The sequence below is a fragment of the Mirounga leonina genome, unplaced genomic scaffold, assembly GCF_011800145.1.
Source record: "Mirounga leonina isolate KUSES-001 unplaced genomic scaffold, KU_Mleo_1.0 Mir_176, whole genome shotgun sequence".
NCBI classification, from domain to species: domain Eukaryota; kingdom Metazoa; phylum Chordata; class Mammalia; order Carnivora; family Phocidae; genus Mirounga; species Mirounga leonina.
In genome coordinates, this window is record NW_023270454.1 from 34,569,196 (window position 1) to 34,592,994 (window position 23,799).

At 37.0% G+C, this 23,799-nt stretch overlaps 1 protein-coding gene across 4 annotated transcripts in view; it reads left to right on the forward strand.

Moving 5' to 3' along the window:
• LRBA (LPS responsive beige-like anchor protein) overlaps nucleotides 1–23,799 on the forward strand; it is an 834,672-nt gene that overhangs the window by 67,852 nt on the left and 743,021 nt on the right. For 2 of the 4 annotated variants that reach the window (XM_035022917.1, XM_035022920.1), the window contains exons 1-2: nucleotides 14–247; nucleotides 587–1,026. In XM_035022917.1, coding sequence (XP_034878808.1) covers nucleotides 811–1,026 — 216 coding nt within the window. In that variant the 5' untranslated portion in view covers nucleotides 14–247; nucleotides 587–810. Of the gene's footprint in view, nucleotides 1–13; nucleotides 248–586; nucleotides 1,027–23,799 lie in introns of those variants that run through there. The other 2 variants (XM_035022918.1, XM_035022919.1) reach the window with 1 other exon arrangement.

A 23,799-nucleotide genomic window follows, 5' to 3' on the forward strand; every position in this document is an offset into this window, starting at 1 on the left:
CTGACCTCTGTCTCCTCCCTCTCCTCGCCGTCGCCGCCGGGCCTCCCCGCCCTCCCTGCCACAACACACACCTCCCCTCCTCTCGCCGTCGAACCTCAGGTGCCTGGGTGCTCCACTCCTCCCCCTGGGCCGAGCGTTGAGAGTAATCACCGCCCCCTTCCCCCGCCTTTTCCTGCCCTGGATCTCCGCCGCCGCCTCCGTCTCGCGGCTCCCTGGCCGGGGGTGAGGACGAGTCCGGAGTATCGGGGTGAGGAGGAACTTTCTACTTCTGTGGTAGCTTGGGCGGTCCCTCCTTTCCTCGGACCCTTCATTTCCCAGCGACAGGTCCTCTTTCCGTGCACCTGTGAGGAGAGGTAGCCCTGCGCCTGGAACCTGCGAGAGTGTGGGGGAGGAGTGAACCTGTTCAGGGGCCTCTTGAACCCGCCTTCACTCAGAACCTACCTCTTTGAGCCAGGGAGGTTAGCGGGTGGCTGGTAGTAAGGTCCCTTTAGCAACTTATTTGACGGACGGTAACTATTTCCTTCTCCCCCCACAAAACCCTAAAACAAAACCTAGCGTATTTAACATTTATCTAATCTTCCAATAGGGTTTGGCGTTGTTGTCAGCCTCGGGGAGCGAGATTGGACAAATATTCTCCAAGAGGAGGAGGGCGACGCCAAGGACTTTCCCCATCAACTGCTTTTGGGGTTTCTCCGCAACTTGGAAGAGTGACCCTTTTCCTGTTGTGTTGCGTGTGTGTGCTTATTCCTAGTGCAGCAGTTGCTGTCCCATAGTGACTCCGAGTTGTCCTTTCTCATGAACTAGCTAGCAATGGCTAGTGAAGACAATAATGTCCCTTCCCCGCCACCAACAGGTGATGACGGGGGAGGTGGAGGGAAAGAAGAAACCTCTGCTGAAGAGGGTGCATTGTCCCTGAAACCAGGGCTCCCCATCAGGGGCATCAGAATGAAATTTGCCGTGTTAACGGGGTTGGTTGAAGTTGGAGAAGTATCCAATAGGGATATTGTAGAAACTGTCTTTAACCTGGTAAGTAGATACCTATTTTATAAGCATATATTCTTCTCAGTGGGTTGGGGAACTAGACGTTAAAGTTGGAGCCATGTGTTTGACTCAGATTGCTGATGGCTTTTTCCATGGATGGAAGCACAAAATTCTACTGACCTAAATGAAAGAATTTTTTTGTATTTTTCAGCTTAAGGGGAATTATGTAAATTTAGGTGCTCCAGGTTTTGTGAAAGTGAACAGATCACGTTTGTGCTAAGGAAATAATTGTTGCTTGGAATTATTTTGTGGGGGTTCCAGTGGAGGAGTTTTATTATATAAACTTTTTTTTTCTTGGGATATATAACTAAGTCTGCATTTCTCTTTAACATTTTAAAGATATTTTCGTGACTTTTTTTGGACTTGAGAAATAAATGCCCTACATACTACTTACTCTTTTGAGTCTGCCTAAGTTACGTTTTGCTGTAAGTTTTGAACATGAAACTTTTGTTCACAGATGAACAAAGATTTGTTCATGATGAAAGATTAATTTGCCACAAAGTATATTTTGATCAGTTTTATTTTTAGACATAACTAACAAAAAATTAAATTTTGGAATGAATTTAGGGTTACATCTTGTGAAAATTGAATGGCAATTTGAAAAGAGAATTCTGGCAGATGCAGTATAACCGAATCTATTTCTTTGGTGAATGCATGTCTAGCAGTAAAGCATACTTGGTTATTGGAAGTTGCTGGTTACACTGTGAACTGTGAATGTTATTTTTGAAAGGTGGATAAGCAATACTTTTTCTCTACTCCATTCTTAGAAATGGTTATTTCTAATGTGAACGTTTTAGATTTCTTTACTGCAACTTCTATTGCCCATCAATTTGAAGAATGAAAGGTAAATTTGGCCTTAAAAATACTTCCACCTCTTCTGCCTACTTACCTGTGTTAGAAGATAACAGATGGGAACAAATATGAATGTATAATAGCTGTAATAACTGTTTAGTACTCTTCCCTTTTGCCTGTGTGTTTTCAAGGTTAGGCTTGTTTTATTCCAGGGCAGTTAATTATTTCCTTCACTAGACCTTTACCAATAGTCTGGTCACCTGCAGTACAACTTCTAGAATGAGAAAGGAGCTAAATGAAATTCACTTACTATTAGAGTTATAAGAACTTTGAACAATAGGGTATTTTCTACCATTTTGTTTGCTTATATATAAATAACAGACACACATGTACACATTTTTAAAAAACTATATATATGGAAATGTTCAAATATATACAAAAACAGGATAGTTCTCTGGTATCTGTTATCCAGTTTCAACAATTATCAAAACTTTGGGGATCTAGTGTGTTTGTGGTCTTTAAAAGTTTCTAAGTCTCAAGGAGGTAAATTGATTCATTCCTCTACCTCAAAATAGACTTGAAAACTTTTTTTTAAAATTTCTTTTTCTGTTTCTAAACCTCATGTACCTTGAGGACAAACAGAAATCTGCGGTGGTGATATAGCCCATAATTAGTTGTTTGTGTGTGAAATATAATATTCCACTGGCAAAGGAGAATTCGGACTCCTTTGTTCTTTAGAATGCGCTGTGTGAAGGTGGACAACCAAACATGAGTTACCTGCATTTTATTAAGGAAAATCCAAATTCTGTAGTAATGGTTTGCTTATATGATGCCTAGAATTGTAGGCCTGGTAGAGATAGAAGATTATTGGTTAAATTCTGCACAGCTACATGTTTTCAGAGTAATAGGTGTCTGGTAAAAGGAGAGGGAAACTGTTCAGTTACACCTCTTCTTCACCTCATTCTCTTCTCATGTAGAGCACAGGATTAGATTAGTTCCTCCCTTTTCCATTCTCCCTTACAATACTTTATATGTTCCTTCATGGATATGTAGGGTCTTGGCCAGTCTTTAGAAAATCTTGAGAACGGAAATTTTGGGAATCTGGTAAGCTAGTCCGTCTCAACATTGTTAGTACCACGGCACCTAAATATTTCCTGATAGTTATCAGCCTTAATCTGCTCAAAGAAGGAAATGACATTAATAATAATGATTTTACAGAAGTTATGATGTTTACTATGTGCCAGGCAATGGGCCAAGTGCTTTACATATGTTTTAAAATTCTTCTTTCAATAACTTTACTATATATCTCATTTTATAGATGAGGAGACTGAGACCCTGAAAGGTTGAATAGATTGCTTACAATTTGGTGATTCTTAGAATGGCAGTCTTTCCAGGAGTACATCTGTCTCTTGAGTTGTTGTAGAATTGTTTGCTTCTCTGAGCAGGTATTTATAGCTCAGGCATAACTTTCCTCAATATAAGAACACCTAATATTAATGATGAAATCTCCATCAGTAAAATTCATTTCTTTCTTTCTCTCTTTTTTTTTAAGAGAGTGAACGTGTGCTGAGAGAATGGGGAGAGGGAGAGAGAGAGAATCTTTTTTTTTTTTAAGGTACACACAGTAAAGTTTATTTTGGTGCATGGTATACTTAACTGCATTAAAAATAAATTAATCAGCAAATTCCTGCCTGGCTCAGCTCTGGTTTATGTAAATAGTACCCAGCTGTATTGAGTTACAAGGTGTTACTATCTCCCCACACAGAGGGGGCTTCACTGTAGAACTCAAAAAGGAGAGAATCTTCAGCAGACTACACCCTAAGCCCAGACCCCGACTTGGGGATTGATCTCATGATCCTGAGAAGATGACCTGAGCCAAAATCAAGACTCAGAGGCTTAACTGACTGCGCCATCCAAGCGCCCCTCATTTCTTCCTCTAACATTCAAATAACTTTCACAAAACTGCTTTAAGAAGTAAAAAAACTGCTTAAAAGCAGACCATTTTTCTGGTCATTCAGTTGGTTTTTTTACTTGGCATGTGGATGCAGAAAGATTATCATTAACATTTTTTATAGTCAGTATATTGGATTAAAATTTATAAAATTGTGAAAATATAGAATACAGACAGAAGAATATGTAATATGTGTAAGTAATGAAGTATTATAATGATATTAGCCCTGTGAATCTTCTTAACCAGTATATTACCAGTATCACTGAATCCTTATTGTGTTCTCCTTTATCCTACTTTCACTGGATTTTTAATTAGTAAGTTTAAACTATTTTAGTTATTATAACTTTTCCCTATTTTTGACTCATTTTGTTAAAGTAGATTATGTCCTACTGATTGTTTTTTACTGATTACGTGTTAGCTGCTTTAAGTAATAATATTTGTGCTGTTAAAATTAACAACTTCCCCTCCCCTGGAGTTGTCCAAATTAGTGGTAAAGCCATACATACTTCCAGAGATCTTTACAAAGTGCTGCCTCCTAAATTTGCTAATGTAGCTTAACCTTACTGTAACTTGACCAAAATTCCTTTGAAATTTACCACTGTTCTTGTAATTTCTTTTGCAAATCTGTTTTATAGGTAAGTTTTGATTAATAGTACACACCTGTGTATCCAAGTGTTTCAAAGTTTTAGTCAACGTTTACATTTTTCTTGTTGCAACTTAAAACCATTTCATTTTTTTAAAATCTGTATGCTAAAATCATTTGTCAGACATTTGGACCCAGAGTAATTAATGTATTGGCATGTTTTCAGGAACTTGTTACTGAGTTTAAGGCTTCCATCAGGTCTTTAAAGGTATTCAGTTCAAGAATAGTGTTTCCCATGGGCTAGTGACAAATACATGTTTTAATGAAATTTGTTTAATAAGTATATGATTTTAATTAAAATGTTAAAGCTTAAAAGGTAGAACATAACTTTTTATGACTCATTACATGTCATTTGATACAGGTCCTGCTAAAGATACTAACGGTGCAAACTTGTGATACCTATAGGACCTGAGCACATCACATAGAGGCTCCGTTCATTTGTATTGACTGTGTGCAGAGGGTGTACTTGTAGACTTAGAGAGGCAGTTTCTATTCCATTCTGGTTGGTTGTTGGACTACAGTAACATGGGCCCAAAGGTGTCATAGCTTTTGATTTTTCAGGAAGAATTGGAAATCGATATTTTAAAAAATAACATTTTAAAATGTCCAATTAAAATACTACAAACTACTGTGTGAGACATATAAAATTTCAGGTAGTTATTTTTCAAGCCTTTAATATGAATGTTTATTAGAAAGATAATAACACAAAATGCTTCTTAATGTGCTCCCCCAACCCATATGAATTTGTACATCATGTTGTAAGTAATAGGAAACTTGAACTGGTTTTAAACACAATAAAAAGGGTTTATAGGCTCATTTATCTCCAAGTCCAAAGGTAGGGCAAGACTTAGAGTAACAGTAGTATTAAAGATCAGTTTCTTTCCATTTCTGTTCTGCTTTCTTCAGTCTGTTGCTGTTCCTCTCATGATTGTGGGATGGCTGCTAGTAGTGGTTGGGACCATGTATATTTTTGTTCACATCTCTTGGGAGAGCCTCACTGTCCTAACATTCCAAGTAAGAGTCATGACCTGATTAGTGAACTAGTGACTGTGGTCATTGAAATGGTTGATTGGCTTAAGCAAACCAGGGCCAACTACTATACCTAAGGATGGGGTTGATTTTCTCTGAAGTACATGGCATGTCTGGGGAGAGGTAGATACACAGAAAAATCTGGGTAAGAGACTGAAAGGGTAGGGCGCCTGAGTGGCTCAGTTGGTTAAGTGTCTGACTTTGGCTCAGGTCATGATCTTGGGGTCCTGGGATCCAGCCCCGAGTCCGGCTCCATGCTGGGTGTAGAGCCTGCTTGGGATTCTTTCTTCCTCTCCCTCTGCCCCTTGCCTGCTTGCTCTCTCTCTCTCTCAAATAAAATCTTTAAAAAAAATTGAAAGGGTAAATGGATAGTTGGATAAGCGACCGATGATGTCCACTATTCTTTTCAAAGATACTTGTTTAAGAGGAAGAAAGTCATTCATTACCTCAACACCCTATTGGGATTTTGAGCAAGTTTTTTTAAACTCTTTGTACTATAGTTTTTCCTATGTACAAGGGGGAAACTACACTGTAGCCAGGATTAAATGAATAAATACTTGTAAAGCACTTAAAATAATGTGTGGTACATTGAGTGCTATTATAATTATTTACTGTTATTTTAATGTTTGTTTAGATAGTTAAGTCATCATATTCCAACCTTATAATTTTTTATTTCTATATAGCTATTACCAGCCTCATTGGCTCTGCAATATACTATATAGTTCTTCTGAATTTATTTAATAGCCATGGTGATTTTTTAGAAATGACTTGTTTTTAAAAACCTTGTTGAGGTATAATTTACATACCATAAAAATCACTTGTTTTAGTATACAATTTAGTGATTTTTATCAAGTTTACAGAGCTGTGCAGGCATTACCACAATCTAATTTTAGAACATTTACATCCTGTGTTCAAGATGTTTCATAGTTTTAGCTCTTGCATTTAGGCCTGTGATCCATTCTGAGTTGATTTTTTAAAAAAAGTTTTATTTATTCAAATAATCTCTACACCCAACATGGGGCTCAAACTCACAACCCTGAGATCAAGAGTCCCACCCTCTTCTAAGTCAGCCAGGTGCCCCCATTTTGAGTTGGTTTTTGTATGTGACAGAATGATAAGATAGAGTCTAAATTCATCTTTTTGTATGTGGCTATTACTGCTCTTTGTTGAAATGGGTATTCTTTCCCGCTGAATTTTGTCAAAAATCGGTTGACCATAAGTGTAAGGATTCGGTTGACCATAAGTGTAAGGATTTATCTGGACTTTTTTTCCTTTGATCTGTATGTCTGTTCTTTACCACAGCCACACTATCTTAATTACTGTAGCCTTGTGGTAAGTTTTGAAATAGCGAAGTGTGTCCTTTTACTTTACTTTTTTTTTTTTTCTCCAAGGTTGTTTTGGCTATTCTTGGTTCTTTGCATTTCTGTGTTAATTGTAGGATCAGCTTGTCAGTTTCTGTGAAAAAAGCAAGCTGGGATTTTGATGGGGAGGTGTTGAACCTATAGATAACTTTGAGGAATACTGAGTTTTCCATTCCATGAATATGGACTGTCTTTCCATTTATCGAGGTCTTCCTTAATTTCTTTAATCAATGTTTTATAGTTTTCACTGTATGAGGAGATGAATTATTTGAGTAAAAAATTTTTTTTTTGCTATTGAAATGCTTCTTTAGGTAGCTTTTTTTTTTTTTTAAACCCTACATAATCTTTTTTTTTTTAAAAAGATTTTATTTATTTGACAGAGAGAGAGGGAACACAAGCAGGGGGAGTGGGAGAGCGAGAAGCAGGCTTCCCGCGGAGCAGGGAGCCCGACGTGGGGCTCGGTCCCAGGACCCTGGGATCATGACCTGAGCTGAAGGCAGTTGCCTAACGACTGAGCCACCCAGGCGCCCCAATCTTTTTTTTTTTTTTTTTTAAGATTTTATTTACTTATTTGAGAGCGAGCGCTTGAGAGGGGGGAGGGTCAGAGGGGAGAAGCAGACTCCTCCCCTCCCCCCCAGCAGGGAGCCTGATGCAGGACTCCATCCTGGGTCTCCAGGATCATGACCTGAGCCAAAGGCAGTCTCCCAACCAAGTGAGCCACCCAGGCGCCCTTTAGGTGGCTTTGTGCATTGAAATTTCTAGAAGTGGAATAAATGGTTCAAAGTATATGAACATTTATATAGATCATGAGTAGATATTGTTAGTTTGTTTATTAATGTTGATAATTAAAAGAAATGTAGATGAATTGATGAATTTTAAAAACTTCATAGTTTCTTGGAGGTGATAGATTTGATCATTTAAGTCCCTGCAGGTATACATTCTTGTTTCCATTTAAATTGGTTCATTTTAAACTGAGAAATCATTTGGAAAACTGAAAAGTCAGAATTTTTCTTTTGTTTGTGAATTAATAGAGGAAGCTTTTTGTTTTTCATACTGACCTAGCCTAATTTATCTAGTATATTTAGTTTTTATATTATAAAGTATTTCTTTCCACACATATATTTTTAAAAATATTTTTAATAGTTTTTGTATATGTGAAAGAAAAATATCCAGAATGCATTTTTGTTTTATAGTACTTAGGTAATAAATTGTTTTATTTATCTTTGTACCTCTAGAATTTTTTAGTGTTTGGTACTTCAAAAATGTTTGTTAAATTAAGTGGAAATGTCCTAGTCTTATCATTTAATAAATTACAGTCATTAGGAAGCCTAGTTTGATTCTTTCTTGCAAAATGTATGTTGTTAAGACCTTAATCTATATTTCTTTCAGTATTTCCTGACTATTTCTTATGAAGATACTTTTCAGGTAGCTCGCGTTTTCACTGTACAATTTTGAGTTACCTCAATATCTGTTTTACCACTAAGGGACAATTTTGTTAATTTATTTTCAGGATATTCTCTTAACCTGCTTTAAGGTAGTTTTTCCTTTTCTCTAGTATTATGTCATGTAATGGGATATATACTCAGAAACCTACTTGTATGCAGTGAGTCTTTCTAGTGAGTCTTTGGCTTAAAAGCTGTTGGGACAATACCCAAAGTAAAAAACAAAAGAAGGAAACAATAAAAAAAATGTAGAGAGTACATGAATTCTTTCTAATTTGCTAAACTAACTTCATAAAACACTACTAGTTTTACATTTTTAAGGTGTTTTGTGTGTCTTTGTGTATCTTTTCTGATTCTTCAGAGATTTAATTGGATTTGTATAGAAGTAATATATGTGTAAAAGTAATATATGTTAAGTACAGAATTTCTTGTTGATGGAGGTTGTGGAAGACTGCATATTAGGGATTTTGTAGAGCAGATTCTTGCTTTGGGTAGGAAATTGGATACCAAATGACTTCTAAGGATATATAACTGTCTGATGTTCATGCTCTAATTTTTGTTAGAAACAAAATGCACCTGGGTGTTTGCATTTATTTCTCAGCCTTCTTTTGACCAGAGTTATCAGTCTTTTAGTAATTTATATTCTAAAAAAATTGCAGTTTATTTATTTATTTAGAAAGATTTTATTTATTTATTTGACAGAGAGAGAGACAGTGAGAGAGGGAACACAAGCAGGGGGAGAGGGAGAAGCAGGCCTCCAGCTGAGCAGGGAGCCTGATGTGGGGCTTGATCCCAGCATCCTGTGATCATGACCTGCGCGGAAGGCAGACGCTTAACAACTGAGCCACCCAGGCACCCCCAAACTTGCAGTTTTAGAGCGAGGTGAGGGGCTGGATTTTCCATGTATAGTTTTAGAGAAAGATGAAAACTGATGAGGTCTCAATTATGTTTTATTAGAAATATGTCTATTGCTTGGGAACTGAAAAAGATAATCTTTTTGCCTAATGAGATCTTTATTTAGTGAATACTAACTTCATTGGTGTGGAATTTTTATTTATAAAAATCTCAGTAAATCTTATAAAGCTATGAGAATTGTAAATAATTAGGCCTCTGATGAGGTTTTTGGGTTTTGTTGTTTCTAGTGGAAATACTTTTCTCATAAAGTAATACAAATATGTAATCTTCTTAAAATTTTATTTATTTATTTATTTATTTATTTATTTATTTATTTATTTATGTAAGAGAGAGAGCATGTGCGAGTGGGAGGGAGGGGCAGAGGGAGAGGCAGAGAATCCCAAGCACGCTCCATGCTGAGCCAACCCTATGGGGGGCTTGATCTCATGACTCTTGAGATCATGACCTGAGCCAAAATCAAGGGTTGGACACTTAATGGACTGAGCCACCCAGGCACCCAATACAAATATGTTATCTTAAATCCTATTTATATCTAGTTGAATCTAGTCTTCATGATCTTTGGGCTTCAATATTGTGAATAAAAGTAATTATTATATCTCAGAGCTTATAAATAACATTTGTATATGAAAACATTTTAACACGAAGCATTTTTTAAAAAGTGTTGGTTTTATGTTAATACATGAAACTTAAAAAAAATAGGCCTGATAATTATATGATAGTTAATCAGTTTCAAATGGGTGTCAACAAATCTAGGGGCACCTGGCTGGCTCAGTTGGAAGAGCTTGAGATTCTTGATCTTGGGATTGTGAGTTTGGACCCCACATTGGGTGTAGAGATTACTTAAATAAAACTTTGAAAACAAACAAAAACCCAAATGTTTTCTAGAAACAAAGTAGGCTTGGATTTAAGAGAATGATTGGTATCTGAAATGGAGGAAGAATATTAATTATTAAAGAAAATTATATAAAGGTATTATAAAATGATTAACATCACTGACTCATTTTCTTAGATCAAATTTCTGTGAAATTAATAGACATCAAGCATACACAAAATCCATAACAATAATTTTCCTTACTGTAGGTGTCTGTGGATGGGTAAGGCAGTGCTAGTGGCCAGAAGTATGAGTGGGTGATTTTGTTAGTTTACCAAAACATGTGGATTTATGGTTCTTAATCTATTTTCAAAGTTCTAGAGGGGAAGGGGGTGGGGGGATGGGTTAGCCTGGTGATGGGTATTAAAGAGGGCATGTACTGAATGGAGCACTGGGTGTTATACGCAAACAATGAATCATGGAACACTACATCAAAAGCTAATGATGTATGGTGATTAACATAAGATAATAAAAAAAGATTCTTTTGGGTTCACAGTTTTTATTTTCGGTGTTGGTGGGATGATCTATGGCTCTTGAGGTAGGGGAAACATACATTGATAATTGATATGCTTTTGAGTTGAAAGTAATGTTATTTTGGTTATAATAGATAATAGCGATATCTAAGACTTACTGAGTGTGCCAGGTTCTGTTCGATGTATTAACCCAATTTAATTCCTACAGTTCTCACAGGTAGTTAGGTGTTTCTGCCAAAATCCTTATGTTCTGCAAAAGCGGACTAAATAATAGGATTTATGGGGGAAAAATAGGATTGGGGTGGGCCATTCAAAACCTGTGGCACCTTGTGACCAGAATACTAAAAAAATCAATAATCCTGATGAAAATAGTAGGGAGATTAAATCTCTACTAGTATTTTTTTTTTTTTAAGATTATTTATTTATTTATTTGACAGAGACATAGCAAGAGAGGGAACACAAGCAGGGGGAGTGGGAGATGGAGAAGCAGGCTTCCCTCTGAGCAGGGAGCCTGATGTGGGGCTCGATCCCAGGACCCCGGGGTCATGACCTGAGCCGAAGACAGATGCTTAACGACTGAGCCACCCAGGCGCCCCTCTACTAGTATTTTCATGTTAGCATCACATTCACTTTCTGGTACTAACCCTGGAGCTTATGCTTTCTTGTTTGAGATGTAGGCTTGATTTCTTAACTTCCAGTAGACAACATTTTTATCAGTACTAAAAATCTGATCCAAGGTGTAGCTTTCCTCATTAATTCATTGTTTTAATACAGAGAGAAATATCTTTGCAATTTTTTCATTTGTACTTGCAGATTGTTGGATACTTAATGTTGTAGAAAAAGTATACTAGTTCTTGGAGTCATTAAACCAGGTACTATTTGCATTATAGGAAAGCAGTTCTGCAGTTTTTTAGGTTTACGTAAGATCTTTACATACTGCCAAGTATTTCTTTTTAATTCTGTTGGAAAAAATTACATATAAACCGGGGTTGCATCTACATTATTCTACTCTTTAACAATCCTGTAGGAGGTAATTCAAGGCAAAGATGTAAGTTACAGCAGAACAGACTGTACTCTTTTAATATTCACTTTATAAATGATGAAACTGAGACAGAGAGTATAAGTAGCTTGCTTAAGTCACTGAGCAAGTAATATTGCTGAGATTCAAGCTCGGAATCCACAACCTGAGCTGTTAACCACTAAGCCGTATATGGTTTATAATTACAAAAAACCTTAAATGTAAAAAAGTGGCTTAAGGCATCTTTCAATTTAATTGAATAGGAACTTGGAAAGTATCTGGATTGTTTAGGAGCTGCCTAACATAGTCAAGATTTGCCTTATAGAAGGTAGGGTTTTTTTTTTCCCCCCTACTTTAAATACCTAAAATGCATGTTAGGAAAAGAGAGGTTTTAGTGAATGTGATTTTTATTTTTTATTTTTTGAATGTGATTTTTAAATTGGTTGGAATTAATGACATAGTTAATCATTATGCAAGATACTGGAATTTGCTCCTTTATTTCCATGGTTAAGATTTAGTTAGCTTAGGGGTGCCTGAGTGGCTCAGTCAGTTAAGCGTCTGCCTTAGGCTCAAGTCATGATCCTGGGGTGCTCAGCGGAGAGCCTGTTTCTTCCTCTTCCTCTGCCCCTCCCCCTCCCCCTACTCGTGCTCTCTCTTGCTCATGTTCACTCTGTCTCTCAAATACATAAAAAAATCTTTTTTTTTTTTAAGATTTTATTTATTTATTTTGACAGAGAGACAGCGAGAGAGGGAACACAAGCAGGGGAAGTGGGAGAGGGAAAAGCAGGCTTCCCGTGGAGCAGGGAGCCCGATGCAGGGCTCGATTTCAGGACCCCGAGATCATGACCTGAGCCGAAGGCAGATGCTTAATGACTGAGCCACGTAGGCACCCCTATCAAATACATAAAAAAATGTTAAAAAAAGAGTTAGCTTAACTTCCAGGATTGAAATGACCTTGTATATTGATCCTATAAGAAAGTAGATTTTTAAAAAATTTAAATTTTTAAAAAAATTTTATTTATTTTTTAAGTAAACTCTACCCCCAACGTGGGCCTTGAATTCATGACTCTGAGATCAAGAACCAGCCAGGTGCCCCAAGAGAGTGGGATTTTAATAATCTTTTTTGTGACTATATACTGATCACAGTGAGCACATTAATAGGAAAGGATAATGCTTTTGTTCATCAGTTGCAGAAGGTAATACCAGTTGTTGTCTTTGGTTATTTGTCAGGATGTATTTATAGGCTTCTAATGTTCATATGACCTTTCCTTGAAGTTGATTTGCTTTCATGATAGATTTACTCAATAAAGTACCATATACCCAAATTTATGGGACAAGATGATCTTTTCTTCCTATAAATTAGAGTATAAATTTAACTAGGGCTTAGCTTTTAAATTTTCAAATAAGACATTTATTTAAGAAGTCAAAGAATCAACTATGAACAAAATTTTACATGTTGCTATTTTGACTAGACCTGTCTCTTTTATGCTTTAATAAAATGAGATTGTTCTGTTTTATGAAACATATATCTGTTTTTAATGGGATCAATCCATTCATTCATTTAATGAATATTTGTGGAGCAGAGATGGTGTGCCAGACATGGTGTCAGGTGGGTGCTGGGAATAAAACAATGAATAAGAGAGGTATGGACTTTGCCTTCATGGAGTTTAAAGTGTCTCAATTCTTGGGCCTCTCAGTACCCCATTTCTTTAACTATACATCTATCCTTCAGTTAATTAGATTGATTTTCTCATACTTTACAAGTATACCCCATTCTTATTCCTGTCTTTTGAAAATTAATCATCTTTGTGACATTTATAATTTTTTTTTTAAAGGTTTTATTTATTTATTTGAGAGAGAGAGATTGAGAGAGAGCACATGAGAGGGGTTAGGGTCAGAGGGAGAAGCAGACTCCCTGCCGAGCAGGGAGCCTGATGTGGGACTCGATCCAGGGACTCCAGGATCATGACCTGAGCCAAAGGCAGTCGCCCAACCAACTGAGCCACCCAGGCACCCATTTATAATTAATATTAGGAGATGGTGATGATGTCTGTCATATATCTTTTACTAAGAATTCTTTATTTTCTCCCCTCTTACCCATCTAAAACTTCTAGACAATCTAATGGCAATATGTAAGTGAAATACAATGTGGTATTTAATTTCTGACCCTATTACAACCCTATCTGGAATGAGGTGGCGGGGGGGGGGTGGGGGGAAGGATGCCATGTGGATGAATTTTTAACGTTCTTTATTGTTTTGCCAGTACATTTCTATTCTGACTTTGTTTTGGTAGAACCAAATTTGAGGGCGCTTGGTTTGTTCAGTTGGTAGGGCATGTGACTCTTGATCTTGAGGTTGTAGGTTTGAGCCCCACGTTGGGTGTAGAGATTACTTTAAAAAAAAATCTTAAAAAACACTGAATTTGAACTTTTAACTTTTTAGTGGTATTTAACAGTGCATTGTGGTTTGGTCTTTTCTGTGATCATTCTGGGTCATTAATTTGAATGTTGGTGTTTGGAATATGATTTGGAATACTGAATATTTCTGAATACCTTTCTCTCTCCTACATCTTCAGTATACTGCACTAGTTCAGTACTTGTCACTTTTTTCCTGTATAGTTGCAATAGCTTGCTTGCTGGTATTCCTGCTTCTCTAGTCTCTTCTTTAAAATACCTTCCACAACTCCTGGAAGTTGTGTAAAGTTATGTAAAGTTAAAATCTGACCGTTTGATTTTTCCTTTCAAAATCTTTCTATAGTTTTTCATTCTTTTTTGGGTAAAGGCCAGGTTCCTTAATATGACAGATAAGTAATCTGGATCTTGACTTATCTCTTGTCATTCCCTTCCTCAAACTTTGTACAATATTGAACTTTGAGGCTCTTAGAGTTTCTGCTCCCAAGTGACATGCCATTAATTATTGGTCAAGGGAAAGCATATGGCTATATTTGAATTTATCATGCCATGCTTGAGTTTCATAGGATGAAACTTAACTTCTTACAGTCAGAGACACTGAATATTGGAGAACAGGAAGATTATATTTCTTCATAGTTCTTAGATTTACTGATGTTTACTAAATGGTTGTCTCATACGTATGTCTTGCATCTCACTCTATTTCTTGGTTCTATTTCTAAAGTGTGTCCCTTAGTAGTTTTTTTGGGGGGGGGGAGGGGCAGAGGAAGAGGGAGAGAGAATCTTAAGCAGGCTCTAGGCCCAGTGCAGAGTCTGACATGGGCCTTGATCTTTGCAACCCTGAGATCATGACCTGAGCTGAAGTCAAAAGTTGGATGCTTAAACTGAGTGAGCCACCCAGGCGCCCAGTAGTTCTTTTAGTGAGGGTCTTTGAGTGGTAAACTCAGTATTTGTTTAGAAATTTCCTCATATTTCCCTTGATCTTGAATATAGTTTAGTTGGATGCAGAATTCTAGTTGACAATAATTTTCTCTTAATATTTTGAAGATTCTGTTCTGTTCCCCCTCTAGTCTCTTATTGAAGTTGCCCCTGTTATAGTTTTAATTGCTTAACTTTCCAGCTAATCTGTTTCTGTGGTTGCTTTTTAGATTTTTTCCTTTGGTTTTGGGGTTCTGTAGTTTTCACCATAACTTACCTACTGGTGGTTGTGCTTCCTAAATTTGAGAATTTGGGTTTTTTTGGGAAATTCTCACAAATAATGGCTTTTCTTCATTTTATCTATTTTTTTTAAAAGTTTTTATTTATTCATTTGAGAGAAAGAGAGCGTGAGAGCACAAGCAGCGGGGAGGATCTGAGGGAAAGGGAGAAGCAGACTCCCCACTGAGCTGGGAGCCCGATTCGGGGCTCCCAGGACCTTGAGATCATGACCTGAGCCCAAGGCAGCCGCTTAACTGACTGAGCCACCCAGGCGCCCTATTCATTTTATCTATTTGTATTTTGGAGCTCCCAATACATGACATGTTCATTTTTTTTCCATTCTATCTTTCATGTCTCTTAATCTTTACATTTTCGGTCTTTCTTGTGATCATATCTTTCTTCTGGTTTCTTCTTCATTTCCATCTAATCTGTAGTCTAACCTGTTCTTTTGAGTTTTTCTTTTTAGTGACTGTATTTTTAGAAGTTCTTCAAATTTGTATTTTAAAAAAAATATACTCTATTTTTTTCTTCTGTCTTGGTTCTTTTATATTTTTAGTTATTCACATATACTGTTTTTTTGTCTAGTAGTTAAGTTCTGTCATCTCCAAGGGGGGTTGTTTACAAGGGTGTTATGTAATCCTGGATTTTGAGCTAATTTTTCAGGAGCCTTGTTTCAGAACAGTAGACTGTTCTGTTGATTTATTTACTTTATTTACTTTAAGCGAGACATTTAAAAAAAATGACTCAGGTTAGCCAAGTTCTAAATTCAGCATAGTATATTGTCTAAATATTTTTCTAGTTTATATTGTTAGACACTGATTTTATATTTTGTAGGTTAAATACATTGTTCATGAACAGTTACATCAAATTATTCAAGTAAGCTTCAGGAGGAAAGACTGAAATTAATCCTTTGTCCTGTGACCCAGTTGTAATAAAGCTGAACTTGGATGTAAGTCAGGGTGTGTGACTGAGTGTTGATTACACATAGCCAACATAAGTCTTTTATAAGGATTATCTCATTTAATTCACAAAACAGCTACTTGAGGTAGTACTTTATTAAACTTGTTTTATAATGAGAAAACAGGATTGGGGAAATTAAAGATGTAAGATGGGATTTAGACCCAGGTTGTTTGAACCTGAATCCTCTACACTATGTTATCCTGTGTGACTATTAATATAAGTTAGGGGCTCGTATTAGAATTATAGAAAATGGCCACTTAACTAAATTCCTCAAGAATTGTATTAATTGAAAAATTAGTTTATGATAATCAGAAATAATAGGAGTGATAAGCTTTGAGAAAATGAATTATCTTAAAACTTCATTGATTTAACACTGCATGCTTTATTTGATTCTTTAATAACAGTTTCCCTATGCATGATAATTTATACATGTTTAAGATATCCACCAATCAATTTTCTTTGATAACCAGGAAAAAATGAAATTACCAGCTTATTATATTAGGGATTGATCATACATCTAATTTGTGATTTATGAATATTATTCTTTTTTTTTTATAAAGAACTTTTTTTTTTTTAAGATTATTTATTTATTTATTTGAGAGAGAGAATGAGAGACAGAGAGCAGGAGAGGGAGGAGGGTCAGAAGGAGAAGCAGACTCCCCGCCGAGCAGGGAGCCCGATGTGGGACTTGATCCCGGGACTCCAGGATCATGACCTGAGCCGAAGGCAGACGCTTAACCATCTGAGCCACCCAGGCACCCTATGAATATTATTCTTAATCTGCATTACTTGTGTTTTGTTCATGGTTTTGTTAGTGCCTTAACCAGAGGGCCAATATGAAAGAAAAGAAAAATTAAATTATAGCTTTGCTGCTTATTACTATCTCTTGAAAAGATTTGGAAAAAGTTGAGCATTAAAGTTAAAGTGGAAAAATTTGGCATATCTTTGAGAGTTTAATTTATTCTAGATTCCCACTGCTATAGAATGTAAATGTTGACTTGTGAAATTTTTGTTGTTGTTTTTTAAAGATTTTATTCATTTATTTCACAGAGAGGCAGCAAGAGAGGGAACACAAGCAGGGGGAGTGGGAGAGGGAGGGGCTTAGCAGGGCGCCTGATGCAGGACTTGATCCTAGGACCCTGGGATCAGGGACTGAGCCGAAGGCAGACGCCCAACGACTGAGCCACCCAGGCGCCCCACTTGTGAAATTTTTTTTTTTTTTTAAGATTTTATTTATTTATTCATGAGAGACAGAGAGAGAGAGAGAGAGAGGCAGAGGGAGAAGCCGGCTCCCAAGGAGCAGGGAGCCTGATGTGGGACTCGATCCCAGGACCCTGGGATCATGACCTGAGCCCAAGGCAGATGCTTAACCATCTGAGCCACCCAGGGCCCCCACTTGTGAAATTTTTAACCACCCCCCCACCTTGAAATGGTAATTCCAGCTGGATCCTTTTTTTCTTTTGATCATTGTTGCCTCCAGGTACTCATCTTCTGAATCACTTAGGGATAGTTTCCTTTTTCCTTTTTCTCATCTTGCTCACAAAAGACCCAGATTTCTTCCTTGGCACTGGAACTACTACTCAAGACTGTTTCCACTTCATAGAAAGCAATTATTTTTTGATTCCCTTCTGAACCTTCTTGGAGTTTTCTGGAGCTCTTCTCTGGCTGCTATATTTGATACTGAAATAGGAAAGAAGAAATGATTATAACCCACCTTTTTCCAGTAAAAGTTATGGGATAATAGCTGATATTTATTGAGTGCTTGTGTGATCTAGTAAGTATTACCCTTTGTCCTCATTTCTTTCCACTCTGCCTCTTTGCTTATTCAGTTCTGGGAGCAGTAGCCCCCCTGCTCTAGTTTTTCCCTCTGCCTAGAAGGATCTCCTCTCAAATATCTAATTATATTATATTATAAATATCAATAAATAATATGTTATAAATTTCAAATCTTGAACTGTTTCATTTTTTCATATTCATATTTTATAGTTTCTTCCTGAGTCTTATATTTTTTTTAAAGATATTTTTTATTTATTAGAGAGAGAGAGAGAGCATGAGCGGGGGGAGAGGCAGAAGGCAGTCTCCACACTAAGCAGGGAGCCCAGTGCAGGGCTCAGTCCCAGGATCCTGGGATCGTGAACTGAGCTGAAGGCAGATGCTTAACTGACTGAGCCACCCAGGTGCCCCCCCATTTCTGTTTTTGATATCTTATTTTCTTTAACATTTCAATATTTCATATCTGATCATTTTTATTTTCTTTGTTGTTTGGGGTTCTGTTTCTGTAAGACTTGTTCTGCTGATTTGTGGGGGCTGTTTCTTCATTATTTTGTGATTTTTTTAAAAAAAATTTGAGCTTATATTCTTTGGACATTTATTTGTGAATTGATGTTTGCTTCTGTCATGCTCTAGACTTTTTTTTTCTTTTTTAAGATTTTATTTTTAAGCAAGGAATCTCCACACCCAACATGGGACTTGAACTCACAACTCCGAGATCAAGAGTCCCATGCTCCTCCGACTGAGCCATTCAGGTGCCCCCATGCTCTAGTCTCTCCTTTTTTAAAAAAAAGATTTATTTAGTCACTTGAGAGACAGAGAGGGACAGAGAGGGGGGAGGGCACAAGCAGGGGGAGGGACAGAAGGAGAGGGAGACAAGCAGACTCCCTGCTGAGTGGGGAGCCTGTTGTGGGGCTTGATCCCAGGACCCCGAGATCATGGCCTGAGTCAAAATCAAGAGTCAGTCTGTTGACTGAGCCACCCAGGCACCCCTCTAGTGTTTTCTAGCTCAGAATCTCTCAAAACTAAATTTTTAGTTTGAATTTTGTTAGACCTGACACTTGGTATGAATTTTGTCCTCAAACTGGAGTGAGAGGAGGTAGACATTTTTTCTCTTCTGCCCAGGTTGAGATAGGCAAATATGTCCACCGTGTTCTATGCTGAGCATGTCCCCCCATTTACCCATTGAGAGAGTGTTGTTCTTCAGATTTCCCTCCTTGTTTAGGCCCCAAGCTTTTTATCCTTTTCCCCTAAGCAGCCCCTTTATTTTAATTTATTTATTTAAAAGATTTATTTATTTATTTATTTGACAGAGAGAGACACACAGCGAGAGAGGGAACACAAGCAGGGGGAGTGGGAGAGGGAGAAGCAGGCCTCCCGCTGGGCAGGGAGCCTGATGCAGGACTCGATCCCAAGACCCCGGGATCATGAACCGAGCTGAAGGCAGACGCTTAAGGACTGAGCCAACCAGGCGCCCCCCAGGCAGCCCCTTTAGAGCCAATTTGTAAACCACTAAAGATGGGTGGATGCTCTCAGGGCAAGCCTCAGTACTCACTGAAGGTTTGTTTTTTCCTACCTCTAAAGATTTTTCTTGCTTTCTCTTCAGCTCAACCATTTATGAAAAACAAAACAAAACAACAACCTTTTTTTGGTTGTGAATATTCACCATTTTAAGCAGTTCTGAATAATGAATATTTTTCTGGATTTTGTAAGTTTTCTGTATTGCCAGAAATGGATCTGATTTCCTTCGCCATTTATCTACATGATTCTCTCCTTCATTCCCTTAAAAAGTCTCTGTTCAGATGTCTCCTCATTAGAGGACCTTTCCTACTGCCAAACTACTACCCCCCTCCTTGTCACTCTTTATCTTTTGAATCCTACTTTATTTTTCATAGCATTTATTTTTTTTTAGATATTTTGTTATTTGTCTCCTTATATAAGAACATAAAGTCCAACTTTCTTTTTTGTTTACTGCTTTATTGCCCGTGCTTAGAATTAGTGCCTGACACATAGTTGGTGCTCAATAAATACATGTTAGAAGAACGAATATGCTAAGTGCTTTAAATGGATTATCTTTCTTATTCCTTAGTTAATTCTTTGAAGTAGGTAATATTATCATCTTTAATTTTTTTTTTAAGATGTTATTTTTAGGGTGCCTGGGTGGCTTGGTTGGTTGGGCGCCTGCCTTTGGCTCAGGTCATGATCCCGGAGTCCTAGGATCGAGTCCTGCGTTGGGCTCCCTGTTCAGTGGGGAGTCTACTTCTCCCTCTGACCCTCCCCCATCTTGTGCTCTCTCTCTCACTCTCTCTCTCTCAAATAAATAAAATAAAATCTTTAAAAAATAAACATATATATATATATATATATATATATATATATATATATATAAAGATGTTATTTTTAAGTAATCTCTACACCCAGCATGGGGCTTGAACTTACAACCCTGGATCAAGAGTCCTACACTCTACCGGCTGAGCCAGGTAGGCACCTCTATCACATCTACTTTAAAAGTGAGGAGTCTTAGACCTGAACAGTTAACTTGCCAAGGTTACACAGTAAATAGTAGAGGAGGTAGAAATTGAACTCCAGGCAGTCTAACTTTAGAGTAGCCTGTTGTCCTAACTGCAGTCCTTTGGTGGTTGTGGTGAGGTTGGTTCTTTAGCAGGTTGATCTAAAACTTGTATAATTCTAGAGTTCAGCTCTACTTTATATCTCATTTTTTTGAGAAAATATATTCTAGATTTCAAATGATTTTCAAGTAAAAATTTGGAACCTAATATGTAAATTGAGGAGCTTATACAATATTTAAACCTAGTAAGTTTTTCCTATTTTCATTTCTTTCATTCTTTCCGTCTGCTGTCTCTAAGACATCTTAAAGATTCTGGTGAGGTTATTCTGGCTTGCTTTATTTCTTACAGTTATTTTATAAAGTAGTTAAAATATATAATTTATAATAAAACTCTGTTTTAGAGAAGGCATACATATAAGTTAATTGATAGGAAAACAGAAGTCAGATGATTCCCACCAACTGAGATTATCAAACAATCTGGTTGGCTTAGTCTGTTAAGCCTCTGACTTGGTTTTTGGCTTAGGTCATGATCTCACGGTTGTGAGATTGAGCCCTGGGTCAGGCTCCACACTTAGTGCGGTGTCTGCTTGAGATTCCTTCTTTCTCTGCCCCTCCCCCCTACTCATGAGTTCTTTCCCCCCCTCCCTCCCTCTCTTTTCCTCTCTCTAAAATAGATAAATCACACACACACACACACACACACACACACACTACACTACACTACACTACACTACACTACACCACACCCCTGGCCCCTGGGTTTCCTTTTGCATTCTTCATTTCAGTGGTATCACTTTAACCTTGACTTGTCTTTCTTCCTCATTCCCACAACCAGTCTGTCACCAAATAGTCTATTTCTTAATTCTGACCCCAAATATCTCTTGCTAGGATGATTGTTAACACCTTTCAAAACTGTTCTTTTCCTCTGCCATACCATTCCACAGTGTGGTTTATGAGGCCCCTCTCTTCCTATACTTTCTTTCCTCTGTCGTCATGGCCACTCTATATACTGTACTCAAGCCTGTACTGCACATCTTCTTATACTTTTAATAGGTCCTGCCTGTATAACTTCTGTGCTTTTCTATCAGCTGTTCTCTTTTCTTGGGTGCTTTTCTTCCTTCTCTGCCTGTCCTATTCGTGCTCACACTTTAAGACATAACTTAGATACTGTGTTTTCTAAGAACCCATTGCCCCATTCTAAGACTTCACTCTTCCTCTGTCTCACCACAGAACTTTGTTTATAACTTATTATAGCATTTACCTCATTCTCTTATATTATGTGTTTATTTATCCTGCTAGACCATGAGCTTGAAGGCAGAGACTATACTTTTATCATTTTTTTAAAAGTCAGGTTTATTTAGGTATAATTTCCATAGAATAAATTCATCCCTTTTAGGTGTACAGTTTGTATATAGTCTTGTAGCCATCATCACAATTGGGATGTAGGCTGTCACCTCCCAAAAGTTCCCTTGTGCCCCTTTGTAGTTAGTCCTCTCCCTCATTCTCAGCCTTTGGCAGCCAGTGATCTAATTTCTGTCCCTATCATTTTGTCTTTTTTTGAATGTCAAATAAAAATGGAATCATACAATAGGTATCCTTTTGTGACTAGCTTCTTATACTTACTGCATTTGAGATTACTCCATGTTCTTGCATATATTAATAGTTTGTTTCTTTTTATTGCCACATTTTATGTACCACAGTTTGTTTATTCAGTCACAAAGTGGTTTCCATTGGCCATTATGGATAAAGCTGCCCCAGAACATTTGCATACAAGTCTTTGTGTGGACTTGTTTTCATTTTTCCTGAGTAATACCTAAGAGGCTTTTTAACTTGAGGTAAAATGCCAAGGAAACTTCCAATTCAAAAAGAACAGAATATAGATTGCAAGGAAAAGAAGAGGCAGCCCAAGGGAATGAAGGGGAATGAGTTTCACTTGCGATAGGTAGAGGGAGAGAAAAAGAATCTTGGTGGAAATTTCCACCTTCCTCTAAAGGATAGAAAAAAAAAATAGAATGTACCAGTCAACTAACAATATACCCTGTGGGGCCACAGAGCAGATAAGCTAGCTGAAAACATGCTCATTAGAGTCAAAATTTGAGTTGCTTCAGGCAAAAATACTCTTCAAAGTTTATTCCATAGTAGGTTTTCATGTCTTCACATTTATACAGGATGGGTTTTCCTCATCCATACCAATGAGTTGGCGTTTTCAGATAGAACTTAGATTATGCAATAGTCCGAGTGATTTGAGGCTCTTGGGACTGTGATGGACTATGATTTGCAGTTAAGAATAGTTTTTTCCCCCCTCCGATAATGACAAGAGCTAAAACAAAAATTCAGCAATACAAGTATTAGAGAAATTGTGATAATGTCTTCAAAGTTACTGAAGATAAGATACTTAAAGGAGTATGCATATAAATCTGTACCAAATAGGACAAAAGTCCATTCAACAAATTCACTAATTGAAAACTGTCCTATTATATCAAACCCAAGTCTGTATCTTTTATATTAAATTAGATTATTAGACTTCTACCTCAAATAAAAAAATAAAGTCAGACCCCATGTATAAGCACATGGTGACTCTACACAATTTTAAATCCAAAATCATTTGAGGAGACAAAGAAGCAAAAGGACACTGCTCTCAAGAAAGAACAGTACAGCACACATTGGATCCTGTTCTTGAGTACAGTGCTATGACATCCAACATACCATGGATACTGTCTCATCAATTTCATGTAATTTTTGGCAGCAGACTTTAAGTTCCTAGAAAATTACTTCCTAAAATTAGGTAACCTTAGAGTATTACAATTCCAAAGAACAAATTGTAGAGAATCAAAGAGAACAAACATATAGAAGCCATATGTTGCTAGTTAAAATGACATGTGAAAGAATGTTGATAATGATTGAAGCTGGTTGATGGGTACATAGGAGTTCTCTTATGTGTTAGTGTGTAAATTTGGACTGTTTCATGATCTTTTTATTGATTACAGTAGGTCAAATTTTAAACATCAAAAAAGTGAGTTGTGGGGAGAAAAACCAAGAGAACTAGCATTAAGTGCCTCTTGGTGTTTTAATATATAACAAACTCTATGGGATAGAATCAGCCCTATTTTGCATAGAAGAAAATTGAGAATCAGAGGGGTAAATTTTCTTGCCCAGGAGCACTAAAGAGTTTAACTGATATTCACAAAGAAGGGAGGAAGAAAGAAGGGAAGGGAAAAAAAGAAGGAAGGCAATAAGATAGTTGAAGGAAATAAACGCCACCACTACACTAATACACAAAAGACAAAATAAGAGAAATATAATTTTTAAAAAGCTCTACAAGTTAAAAGATGCTTGTAAAATTATTCAATGACAGTATT